The sequence below is a fragment of the Agelaius phoeniceus genome, chromosome 19 (genome assembly GCF_051311805.1).
Source record: "Agelaius phoeniceus isolate bAgePho1 chromosome 19, bAgePho1.hap1, whole genome shotgun sequence".
NCBI lineage: Eukaryota > Metazoa > Chordata > Aves > Passeriformes > Icteridae > Agelaius > Agelaius phoeniceus.
This window is the reverse complement of record NC_135283.1, coordinates 4876876-4889195: the sequence shown is the minus strand read 5'-3', so window position 1 is coordinate 4889195 and position 12320 is coordinate 4876876. Positions and strand designations below refer to the sequence as shown.

The 12320-nt window shown below is 50.9% G+C and overlaps 1 protein-coding gene across 8 annotated transcripts; it reads left to right on the top strand.

The window, feature by feature from the left end:
- Window positions 1-5: 5 nt before the first annotated feature.
- Window positions 6-11015, top strand: CDK3 (cyclin dependent kinase 3). Of its 8 annotated transcripts, none has more exons than XM_077188105.1 (9): window positions 6-86; window positions 1817-1919; window positions 6018-6194; window positions 7113-7190; window positions 7526-7646; window positions 8140-8310; window positions 8721-8822; window positions 9504-9707; window positions 10101-11015. In XM_077188105.1, the coding sequence occupies exons 2-9, from the start codon at window positions 1834-1836 to the stop codon at window positions 10224-10226; spliced, it is 1065 nt and encodes a 354-aa protein (XP_077044220.1). In that variant the 5' UTR covers window positions 6-86; window positions 1817-1833; the 3' UTR covers window positions 10227-11015. The 8 variants fall into 8 exon arrangements, with proteins under 8 accessions (XP_077044220.1, XP_077044219.1, XP_077044224.1 ...); XM_077188104.1 differs by having other exon boundaries at window positions 24-244; XM_077188106.1 differs by having other exon boundaries at window positions 49-130.
- The last annotated feature ends 1305 nt before the right edge of the window (window positions 11016-12320 follow it).

Here is a 12320-nt window from a genome sequence, read left to right as displayed (position 1 = left end):
TGACGTAATTCCCGCGACGCCACGTGGTTCCCGAGCACGCGGGCCGGTGCCCTGCCCGCCCTTCCCGCAGCGGCCATGGCGGAGCGGTGAGAGCGCGTTCGGCGTGCGGGGAGCGGTGCCTTAAATCGCGGTGTGTGTGCATGGAGCAGCGCTGGGAGAGCGCCTGGCATCGGCTAATGGAGTAGCTAATTAAATAAGCGGCTCATTAAGTGCCGTTAGCGGGCTGCGTTTGTGCACGCGTTAGGTACGGTGTTGGATAGTGCTGTGGATCTGCGTGTAAAGGGCTGCGCTTGGGGCTGGGCCTGCCATAAATCTCTGCAGAGTCCTGCACTGGAGCTGGTGCATGCCTTCGGTAGCACATTGGGTGGGCACAGGGTGTGTGGTGATTGGGGTATGACTTTTACAACCCAAGTGACTCCGTACGTTAAAAGGTGCACGAAATGCACACTGAGCGTCTTGCATCCCTGGCTGATCCACCTTGCTGCACAGTGGGATACAGGAGCAAAACCCGGGCGGTACAGGACAGCCTTTGCCCTTCTGGAGGCGCAGAATTGCCGCTGCTTTTTGTATGTTAGGTGCGGCGGGGATGCACGGAGCTGCAGAGGGCGGGGAGGTGGGTTGGGAGTTTTCCAACGCAGGGTTTTTCTGGGTGTCCACAGCCTGGCATGGGACTGTGGGGCAGCAGGCCGAGAGGGAGGCATGTGCAGGGATGGGGTAAGCCGGGATTGCCCTGGTTTCCCCAGCCTCCCACAGAGTCCTCCGTGAGGCATTTTGCAAGGTGGCAACACCGTGAGCAATGCATGGGGTGGGGAAGGGACACCAAGCATTAAAGCCACAGAATGTGTGTCAGCTCACTGTCCCCTCTGCTGAGTAATCAGTGTTGGGGGTTCTTGAATGCCCAGCGATGGACCCACTTGTGTGAGTGGCAGGAGTCCCTGCCTGGGCTGTTGTGCAGCTCTTGGGGTCCCCCACAGAGAAGGAGAAAAAAAAAAAAAGAGAGAGAAAGAGAGAGAGAAAAGCAGTAAATGAGACATGGAAACATCCAAGCACAGGCAGCCTGCAATGGAGATCAGCGGGAAAATGCCAAAAAACCACCTCAGGGCACAGCCAGGAGCCAGACTGGCGTTGACTGGGCACGGTTAGAACTTTGCTGAAGCTGCTTTGCATTCCTGCCTTTCTGTGTACTCTGTGCTGTGGCTGTGACTTGCCTGTGCCAGCCCTGTTCCACCGCAGGCACTCCCAGGAGGTCCCACCTGAGCCTTGCCTTGGAATTAATCCTTCTCACTCCTCGCTGTCTGCTAAACCCTGCCAGACTTCTGACGAAACTAGGCTGGCTTGGATCCAGCTTATTGTTCTCCAGCTGCAGGATCAGACACTGCCAGCACTTTTTTATATTGCAGTAAGGGAACAGGCTTGGGATCATTCCTGAAGTCTTGCTGCATAGTACTCTGTCACCCCAGCAGCTGAGGCTATCCCAGGATCTCAGTCTCTCATACTCTCTGAACTGCTCAGTCACCATTCTCCCCACTTCCTGAACCTTTCTCAACTCATCCATAGCCTGGGGGAGACCCAGAGGACCTGGTGAACTGCCTGTAGCTCATGCTGGGTTGTGTGGGACTGTGCAGCTTCTCTTTGTGCTAAGATGCCCTGGACTTGGCACATGCAGTGAGCTGCAATAGGACTCAGCAGGGAAGCTGTGAAGCTCTTGCCGCCCCCTGGATGGAAGAACCTGGGCAAGGAAAGAGTTGAAGGGCAGTATCACAGTTTGGATCAGGTACTGGAGAAGCATGGAGTCAGACCTTTTGCTTTACTGCAGGTCAGCTGTTGTGTGAGATGCTGCCAAGTGCTGGTGTCTATTACTTCCCGTGGGAGATCAACAGCTCGGTCCCCGAGGGGAAGACACTGAGGACATTTGGCAGGTGAGAAGGGTACCCTGCCCTCCTTCCAGGCCAGGCCTTTCCTTCACTGACTGAGCATCCCCTTTTGGTTTGTAATTGGATTTCTGCACAGCTGAGCTTCCCAAATTGATCATTCCCAGGTTATGCTGCTATGACCTGGCCCGATCTGAAGCCATTCTCACCATGCAGCACAACTCAGCTCAGTACCAGGTCTGTGTTGACACCAAGTTTGTGGAGCCATTCCAAGCCCAAGTGGGATCTTCCTACATGGTCCTGGGAGAGGCTGAACACAGGGAAGGTAAATGGTTTGGGAACTGGTGCCCTTTGCTGCTCTTCATGGTACATCAGCTCTTTTGGGGCTCCCTGAGTCACTGAGGGCAGCCTGGACCAAGTCTCCTCTCGTGCAGCTCCTCCATCACACGAGCCTGTGATTCAAGGTAGGAGCAGCCTGTCTGTCCCAGCTGACCATGAGAAGAGCCACCCTTATCTGTGACAGTGTTCGCAGGGGTTCTTGGATGAGGCAAGAGACAGGAATGTTGACTCCAAGTTCAGAAGGCTTGATTTATTATTTTATGATATATATATTACATTATAACTATACTAAAAAGAAATAGAAGGAAAGGTTTCATCTCTCAGAAGGCTAGCTAAGAATAGAATAAAAAAGAATGAAAACAAAAGGCAGCTCTCTCAGACTCTGTCCGAGATAGCTCGGCCTGGATTAGCCATTAATTATAAACATCCAAGATGGGCCAATCACAGATGGACCTGTTGCATTCCACAGCAGCAGATAACCATTGTTTACATCTTGTTGCTGAAACTTCTCAGCAGGAAAAATCCTAATGAAAGGATTTTAATGAAAAGATGTCTGCGACACTTATCTTGGTGAAAATCTGGTCCTCTGGCACAGATTTTTTTCAGAAACAGGAAGCATTTCAGCCACATTGTTGGGCTTGTGAAACCTATGCTAAAAAGCCTTCTGGCATCACTGCCAGCCACCACACCAACTGTCTTCACCCCAAACATGGCAGATTGCAGCAATACCTCATTGCAAGTGACTGGATTGGTCTTTGCCATCCTTGAAAGGCTCTAATAATATATTATCCCTGCCCTCAGACATGTGAGGAATGCAGGCAGACTGTGTCATGCAGGGCACCCTGTTGTCCTTTTCTGGGGTGCCCTGTGTTCCAGCTGCTTGGTACTCTGCGTGGGGAGTTGCTCTGAGCTGAGCCATGGGATGGTGAAGCAAATTCTTTGTTATCTTGGCCACACCTGATAAAAAGCATTCACATTCATGCCATAGAAGTCCTCAGTGGCATGTGGAAAGCCACACTTCACGTGGCCTCTGGAGAGTGACCTGCTAAACCGCTGCTGCAAAATTCCTTTAGAAAATTGTTATTTTGGTCATCCCAGCCTAGGAGGGAGTTGGCCCCATTTTGCAGGGGTGGAAGGGGAGCAGACTGAGATGGTGGTTGTTTCACCAAGGCTCTGTCACCAAGGTTTGGCCCCTTCTGTGGAGCTCCATGTTGCCACTTGAATGCCACCAATGAACTGTTGGCTGCAGCCAGCTTTGAGCCTCTTCTAAGCCCTCTTGTCTGCACAGGGGCATTCAGAAATGAGCTCAGACCCATCACTGCTGCTTTTCAGCCAGGGAAAACCAAAATGCATCCAGCCACAAAGTAGACAGATGGCAGGCACTGGCACTGTTCCCCAGTGCAAGGGGAGTGCAGTGTCAGTCACCAGCATTTTGTAGCCATCAGGACAGAGGGAAAGCACATCACTGAACTACGATGCTCCTGCTGCTCACATCAGTGGCAGCATGCAGCCAGACTGGTCTCCTGAAGTTCTCAGGTTATGATTATTTGCCCAGCTTGAGTCATATGTTGCCTGAGGGAACTCTCTGTCTCCAAGCTGCTTTGTTTTCCTTTCTCCAGAAACTTCCAGTCCTGTGGTAAAAGCACGAATATTGACCTGCGTGGAAGGGATGAATGTGGCCCTGCTGGAACAAGCCATACAGGAGCAGAGGAAATACTTCAGTGAGAGGCAGGAGCAGAGGGAAAGCAGCACATCCTGACAGCAGCTCTGAGACCAGCCACATGCTGGTCCTTGCATTGCCATTTGCAACAAATATGTTAAAAGTCAATCAGGAGGTGTGTTTGCTGTGGCAAACAGCAAAGTCACTGAGCAGGGAAACACTTGAAGACTGAGTCAATGTGTGTGACTGTGGGCTGTCCATTCCTGCCCCACGTGTCATGACTGAAAATAGCTCTAGGAAGCAGGTTTGTTGTTTGCTTGAAAGGGTGGTTAGGGAAAGGGAACACTTGGTTTACACTGGTTCTTTCATAATGCACAACATGAAGAAGTCAGCAGTCTCTGAATATGGTGTTAAGCAGCTCACCTTTGGCAGATGGGGGAAAAGGGCATTAGCACAAAGTTCATTAGCCCTGCCTGGCTGCGGGCCCATGAGTGCCTGTGTTGGGGTACCCTGACTCAGCTGCCACACAGGAACATTCCTGCCAAAACACTCACCTATCTGGACTGACCAAAGAAACAAGAAGAACAAAGAGTCACTATTTTCAGTAGCACCTGCCTCTTCAGGTAGGAAGAACTAGTATCTAAGGAGAGGATTAATTCTAATTCTAAAATAAATATTTGCAGTAACCTGAGTACTTAACTTTCTTCCTTGACACAGCTAAGTTTAAGAGACCTTAAATCACTATTTTTGAAGTATCTAAAGATTTTGATAGAAATTTTTCTAAATAAAGATGAAAAAAGAAGGCAGCCTGTCTTTATTGATTAAATCCCTCTTTCTTGCCAAGTCGGATGTGTTAGGCCCTGCACAAACCCTCCAGAGGATGCAAGAAAATTCAGTTTTCCTCCTCCTAAGTACTGGGTGTGTATGGAAGTGGCTGGCTTTAAAAAAGTTGTGAGAAAAGGAGATTAAGTTACATCAGAGCCACTCTGGTGTAACAACATAGTGCCAGGCCCACACAGCTGTATTAAACCATTGACAAAAGGACAGAACATTGCTAATGTCACATGAGAATCAAATGTTTGTGCAAGGGAGAGAAGACTCTCCTGTACTGTGGAAATCCCCAAATTTGGATTGAGCTGTGCCTGTGGTTTGCAGGGAAATGCAGCCATCTCCAGCCTTGTCTGTTTGCACTCAAAGATTTTGAGCTGCTGGCTCAGCAATGGGTTAAATGAGCCCTTTTTTAGGTCACCTAAAAGTTGGAGTCTTCCCTGTGGACCCACACAGCTGCAATGTCCATGCCCACTCAGAGACATGGAGCCCCCAAGTCCTCCAGATGAAATTCCCTTTGCCTCTTCCTTTCCTGGTACCACAATACGTAGGATTATTTTAATCTTGTCTTCTGCCAGCTATCAAGTCAATGATTAATTCCCCCTCAAGGACATCTCCCGAAAGGCTGACTGAGAAGCATGGCCCATGTTGGGGAGGTTCAAGGGACAATTGTGCAAGACAAAATAAAAGGCGGGGGGGGGGGGGGAAGACAAAAAATGAAAAAACTCCACACACAATACAAAAAATTACAAACCAAAAAAAACCCACAACCAAACGCAGCCAAAAACCACCAAAAAAACCCAAACCAAAAAAACCCACACTAAAACCTCCTCCTCACCACCCCCCAAACCAACCAAACAATAAAAAAGACATTTCTGCTGAGTGTTTGCCCTCAGCATATCCCAGCAAGCCATAATTATGAACCCAATTACACCACTGATGCCCAGCACTGTGCAGATGGAGCAGGAGAGCTAACCCTGACCCTGGCCCATGCTGCTCTTCCTGAGGCCCCAAAGTGCATCTTTACATCAATTTTCCTCAATTTTTGGCTGTAGCCAGCACACTGCACAACTTGGGCAGCAGAACAACCAGCCCTGGGTGGCTCCTTTGTGGCTCTGTGCACCTGAAGTTCCCCAGAGCCCACCAGGCCGCCCTGTCCACCCACAGCTGCCCCAGGCAGGTCCCTGAGGGCTCCTTCAAGGCTGAGGGAGCACCAAGGTGGGACCCAGACCCCGGCAGCACCTCAGGGAACACCTGGAGGGCTCAAACACCTTCCCCACATTCCCCTTTTTGTTTCCCGCTTTTTCCCCTCCCCTCAGAGCGCGGTGCCAGCCGCCCCCAGTGCCATCGCCAGGCCGAGGCAGCCCCATGGAGGCCATCCAGGCGTCATTCCAGAAGGTGGAGAAGATTGGGGAGGGCACCTATGGCGTGGTGTACAAGGCCCGCAACAAGCGCACGGGGCAGCTGGTGGCCCTCAAGAAGATCCGCCTGGACGCGTGAGTGGGGCAAAGCCCTGGGCCTGCCATGGCGCCAGGCCTGTGCCCGGTATGGTGTGGGAGGCACAAAAAAGGCTCACATGAGGGTAAAAAAGGTGTCTCTAGGATTAAAATAATCTTGTGGCACCAGGAAAGGCAGAGCCAAAGGGAGTGTTGTCTGGAGGGCTTGGGGGCTCTGTGTCTCATGGGCATTGCAGCTGTGTGGGTCCACAGGGAAGACCCCAACTTTTAGATGATCTAAAGAAGGGCTGATTAAACCCATTGCTGAGCCAGCAGCTCAGAATCTTTGAGTCTGAGTGTTTAGGGCCTGGCCTGGCACCACTTGGCCCTGGGTCCATGGGTACCACTTGGGTCCAGGGCACAGGGAAGCAGCTGCCATGTTGTGAGGTAATATCTCCCTCAGGGCTGTGTTGTGGGGGTCAGGCAAGGTCAGCCTCAGCCCTCCAGAGTGGGACTGAGCAGATTAAAGCTTATTTTTGTTCCCCTGTGTCATCCCTGAGCTGTGTGCACAGTGAGGGGTGTCTGCCTGGACTGGGAGCCAATATGCTGGGGCTGCACCCCATAGTGGCCCCTCAGCATGGGAGAGGTGGCTGCCTGAGGGGCAAAGAGCTTTCATTTTCCGCCCCCACCTCCAAAAAGAAAGACCTAGGTAATTAATATATTACTGCTCTAAATGCACCCTTAGGTGCTTCCAAAGAAGCTCTGGCCCAAGGCTTGCATGTCTAGGTCATCCCTTCCCTCTCGTGCCCCACAACTTGATTTCCCCCCTGCCTCACCCCAGCCCACCCCAGCCACTGCTGCACCCCAAACTCTAATGCACCCTTGGGGTACAGTGGAAGAAGGAAGAGACACAGAGCCCCGTTGAGCTGTGGGATCCCCCTGGGTTATGGGGTGCAGTACAGCCTGTCTCTGCCACAGGGAGTCAGAGGGTGTCCCCAGCACTGCGATCCGAGAAATCTCACTGCTGAAGGAGCTGAAGCACCCAAACATAGTCAGGTAAGACCTGGATGCACCCTCCAGCTCATCCATGAGCTCCTGCTCTGGGAGCAGGCAGCAAGGGGTTTTTTCTGTCCTTCCCCAGCTGCATAGCAGGACCAAAATACACAGCAAAATGCAGGAATCCCTTAAACTTCCCTGGCTTTCAGCAATACCTCATGGGTCTGCCACTTCACCAACACACTGCTGCTGCCCCATACTAGATTCTGCCCTTAAACTGCCTCTGTCTTCTCCAAAGGACCAACAGAGCAGAGGCATGTGTGGGAGGAGGGATGTTTGGGTATTTGCAGAGGTTTGGAACAGATATTGAAAGGAGAGCTGTACTTCTTTTACAGGCTCCTGGATGTCATACACAGCCAGAAGAAGCTCTATATGGTGTTTGAGTATCTGAATCAGGACCTGAAGAAGTACATGGACTCATGCCAAGCTGGAGAGCTTCCTTTAAGCTTGGTCAAGGTACAGCATAGAAGCAATGCCAACAGGCAGGGCAGACAGCATGTCCCTGCTGCCTTCTGCTGGGCACAACCATGTCAGAACTGCTCAGACTGGGCCTGGAAATGATTCCTCAGCCTCCCAGATCTCAAACATTTCAGCTGGGAAACCCTCATGGCACTATTGCTCAGAAATGTTTATTTCCCAGAAGTTTCTAGGCTCTCCAGCCTATCCCACTGCAGAACAAAGGAGGGATCTGTTGCTAATTGCCTTTGTAGACAGTAATGGGTGGGTGGAAGAGAAGGGCAGTGCCTGGATCAGAGTGTCTGTGTCCCCATGTGGTGTGGCAGCAGTTTGTGTGTATCTCTGAGTAGTGGCCCATAAGCCTGATGCTGCACTGTAACAAGGGCTTTCTTCCCATTCAGATCTGTAAGAGATCCAAAGTGCGTTAGTTCACACAACCCAGAGTTCAAAGTGTTTTCATCATGGCCTTATCTGAAATCTCTTCTCTCCTCAGAACTACCTTTTCCAGCTGCTGCAGGGTGTGAGCTTCTGCCACTCGCACAGGGTCATCCACAGGGACTTGAAGCCGCAGAACTTGCTCATTAACGAAGCAGGAGCAATCAAGCTGGCTGATTTTGGACTGGCAAGAGCTTTCGGGGTCCCCCTACGCACATACACTCATGAGGTAGTGTTGAGGCTCCCTGAGTGGGGTACACAATCCACAGTGGGTGAACAGCAGCAGCAGCACAAGTTGCTCATCTATAACAGAGGCAGAGCCATGGATGTGCTCTTAGCCTCACCTGCAGCTAAGGGACCTCCATGTCACCACAAAGTGTGCTGACTGTCTACGGGAGCCAGGCTGCCAGCTGGGCTCCCACCTTCTCACCACAGGGTACACTTAATTGTTCCAGAGTGTTTTTGAAGAATGTTCTGTTAATCCCAACCTTGCAGGCACTAAAGTGTCTGTAAATTCAGCAAGGCCTTAGCATGCTCTGATTTGTACAGTCACTGCATTACAGCTGAGAAGGGAGGGTCCCACCCCTCTGGTTTCATCCAGGGAAACCAGACACTGTTTGTTTGTTGGTTCCTTTCCAGGTGGTGACTCTGTGGTACCGAGCCCCTGAGATACTGCTGGGATGCAGATACTACTCGACCCCTGTGGATATCTGGAGCATTGGCTGCATCTTTGCAGAAATGGTAGGATGGGCTTAAATAATCTCTTTCATGAGCCAGAGGAGGCAGCTGCAGTGGGAAGGAGGGATGAGATATAGAACATCTGGGATACTGTGTTCCCACTCTGTCCTGGGTTTGCTTTATGGAAAGTCCACCCTAAGAGTTAGCTGTTCCTTATCTCAGAAGGAAATCTACCACCCTCTGGCAGTGGTAGATTATCTCAGAAGGAAATCTACCACCCTCTGGCAGGGCCTGGCAGAAGGCTGCAGTTTCAAGTACATTGGAACATGATGCCTCTCCTTGCAAAAGCGGTAACTTCAGCCTTGTTGCTGCAGCATTTTGACCCTGGGAGGAGATGACTCTTCCAGATGTCCCCAAGGTGGGCTGCAGAGAACAAGCACTCTTGTGACATGGCAGAGTGGATCTCCTAGGGGTCCATACTCCCCTTGGAAGAGCTGTGCTTAGCCCTGCAGTGTAATAGCACTTTTCCTCTTTCCCAAAGTCCCTGAGCTGCAGAGCAGAGTGGGAGCAAGCAGTCAGACACCTGTGATGTTCCCAGCCACTGCCTGGCAGAATCACTGCATTGCAACTGCCCTGGTCTGTGCAGGTGTTTGCACCTGCTGGGACAGAGGGCTGCTCGCAGCAGGAAATAGGGCACACAACTGATGGAAAGGTGGGAACTGGCTTTTTCTTTTCTTCCCCCAGATGACCAGGAAGGCCCTCTTTCCAGGGGACTCTGAGATCGATCAGCTCTTCCAGATCTTTCGCACCCTGGGCACTCCCACCGAGGTGACCTGGCCTGGTGTGACCCAGCTCCCTGACTACAAGGGCAGCTTTCCCCGGTGGCCAAGGAAGGAGATGAAGGACATTGTTCCAAACTTAGATCGAGATGGGAGAGACTTACTGACGGTGAGTGAGGGCTCAGAACAGGGCCTGGGGATAGACAGGATGTTTTCAAACTGGGCAAGGAATAGTGATATTTGAGATTTAATTACCTGGAAGTGTAGCTGATATGGGCTGAGTGCTCACCTCTGACATTGCAGAAGCACCAAATCATGGAATAGGGCTCAGTCTTACTCTGAAGAAGGACTGTCATTGCAGGTTCCTCTAGGAACCACTGCATTGGGAGTCAAGGAACTCTTCTAAAATAATCCCCAGAGTAACTTCAGTTGTGGGTGACTCCTGGAGCCCAGAGAAGGAAAAAGGCAGGACCAACATCAGCAACTGGGCCCAACTGTGTGCAGGTGCAATCAATCAGCCAGTTTTTAAAATCCTAAATCTGCTGGGTTTTTCTCTTGGCAGCAGTTGCTCCTGTATGATCCCAGCAAGCGCATCTCAGCCAAAGCAGCCCTCAGCCACCAGTACTTCCTCTGCAGAAACTCTGGGAGCCCTGAACAGCGACCTGTGCTGCGGAGAGACTGCAGATGAGAGGGCACGGCTCTCCCCAAGCTCTTGCCCCTCCAGGTAGCCCTGCAGATGTGGTCTGGGGCACTTAGCAGGGGCCTGCTTCTCCTGAGGAGCCTGGAAGGGGACATTCTTGGCATTTAGAGACTTTCAGTCTGTTGCTGGGGAAAAGTTTGGGTTACAGCCAGGAGAGCTGTTTTGAAGAGGTCATGTGCAAAAGGGGGGGGGGGGTTATTTATCAGCATAAACCACTGAAATGTAGAAAAGAAAAGAGAGCATTTCTCTGAGGTTTGTCCTTCCACTAGTAAGCTAAGGTGACACACAGTGATTTCTGTCTCCAGCACTGGAGCATCCCCAGCTCTGTTGGTGGCAGTTGCTGGCACCAGGGAAGGGGGACACATCTCTGCTCAGCCCTTTGCTGCTGTTATCACCCAGGCTTCTCAGCACCAGACAAGCTGTTTAGTTTGAGCTCTTTAACAGAGCTGACATCCTTCTCTTTCACAGCTGAAGAGCACTATCAGGTGTCTTAGTTTGTGCCTTAGCTGTGACCAGGAAGCCAGAAGATCCAGTTAGCATAAAGCAGATCCACTTAGAATAAAGCACTTGCTGCATATGACTGGAAACAGGGAGCAGCTAAACCACTGGCTTTCCATCATCATTCCAGATGTAATGCTGTTTTCTTTGCTTTATTGCCTTGGAAATGTTTTTGCTGTTCAAATGTTTGGGGGGCATGTCTCTGACTCTTGGTGTGGTGTTGACATCTTAATTTCTTTTTCTTCAGTATAAAATAAATACTTGCCATTTGTTCATAAACCTTGGTGTTCATTGTTTGGCAAAACCCATCAGGCTGGTAATGCAAGACAGACTGGCTGGTTCTTTTTTCCACAGAGCCTTTCTCCCTTCCTCATCTCCTGCTTTCTTTCTTTTATCCTTTCCAGCCAAATCCTTGGCAGGTACAGAGATGTGCTCTCAGTCCTGTCATGGAACTGGTACCAAAAGTGTTAATCCAATTTCTGCTGTGTCTGTGTACTTTTAGCAAAGAACCAGGGTATGCAGGAGCTGCTTTCTCATCAAGGACAGAAGGAAGATAAGGGGAAGACAACTGCCTTAGGAATGCAGTTATAGCCAAAACAAGATTATAGAAAAAAACTGAACCTGGGAACATGGGGAAGGTTTTATGGTAATGAACAATTATAATACCCACGCAGTGACTGTATTTAAGCAAGGAACTTGTAGTGAATGGTGTGCACGCCAGGTGGAGCCTATCCCCCGTGCACCAGGCCTCTGATAACTTCTTAACGCTGCATTGGTGTTAAGGGGTTTTATTTTACCCACTTTTTGGTGAATTTTGGTGACAGTTATTGGCCACCCAGATAGGAGCTCACCTCTGAGCCTCGACGGATCTGCAGTCGACAGATCTCCAGCCGGCACCGAGGGGTTCTCGGGGAGAACCTCGGCCTCAGACCGTCAGGGGCTCGAGGCAAGATCCCTGGGGTGAGTAAAGGCATCTTTTAAATTGTTTATCTTGGGGTTATTGACGAGGGGTACAAATTCCCTCACAGAGTTACTGGTGAGGGGTTTGAGTCCCCCAACAGGGGTCAAGTCCCTGGGAAAGCTCACTGTCCAGGGCTTCAAGTCCCCCAGGATTACTGGGGCTTCCAGTCCCTCAGGACTAGGGGGTTCCAGTTCCCTCCGAGGGGTTCTCCTGGCGCAGGAAACTTAAAGCACTGGTGTAGCTGGCCGAGGAGAACAAAAACACAGGCTCATAACACCGGAGCCAAAATCTTGCTGTACCTGCTTTTGTGGTGGAGTTTGCTTCGATACTCTGAATTCTTTTTGGTTTCTGGCAGTGTGTGTGTGAGTGTGTTGATTTCAGTTTGCCGGCCTGTAAAATCGGCACTGGGACGTCTGTGATATAAAGCTCGTTAAGGAAGAGTGTTGAAACTTAACTGACTGTTAGCGTTTCGAAGCTATCGATTATTGATTTGTTTTCTGTGCGCGCCGCTGAAATCGCATTTGTGGACGCGAAGCGCCCTCTCGTGCCAGTGCGATCCGGATTCCCGGCGCGAGTGGGAGCGGGCGGGCAGGGGCACCCCCAGTTGCAGCTCAGCCGTTCCC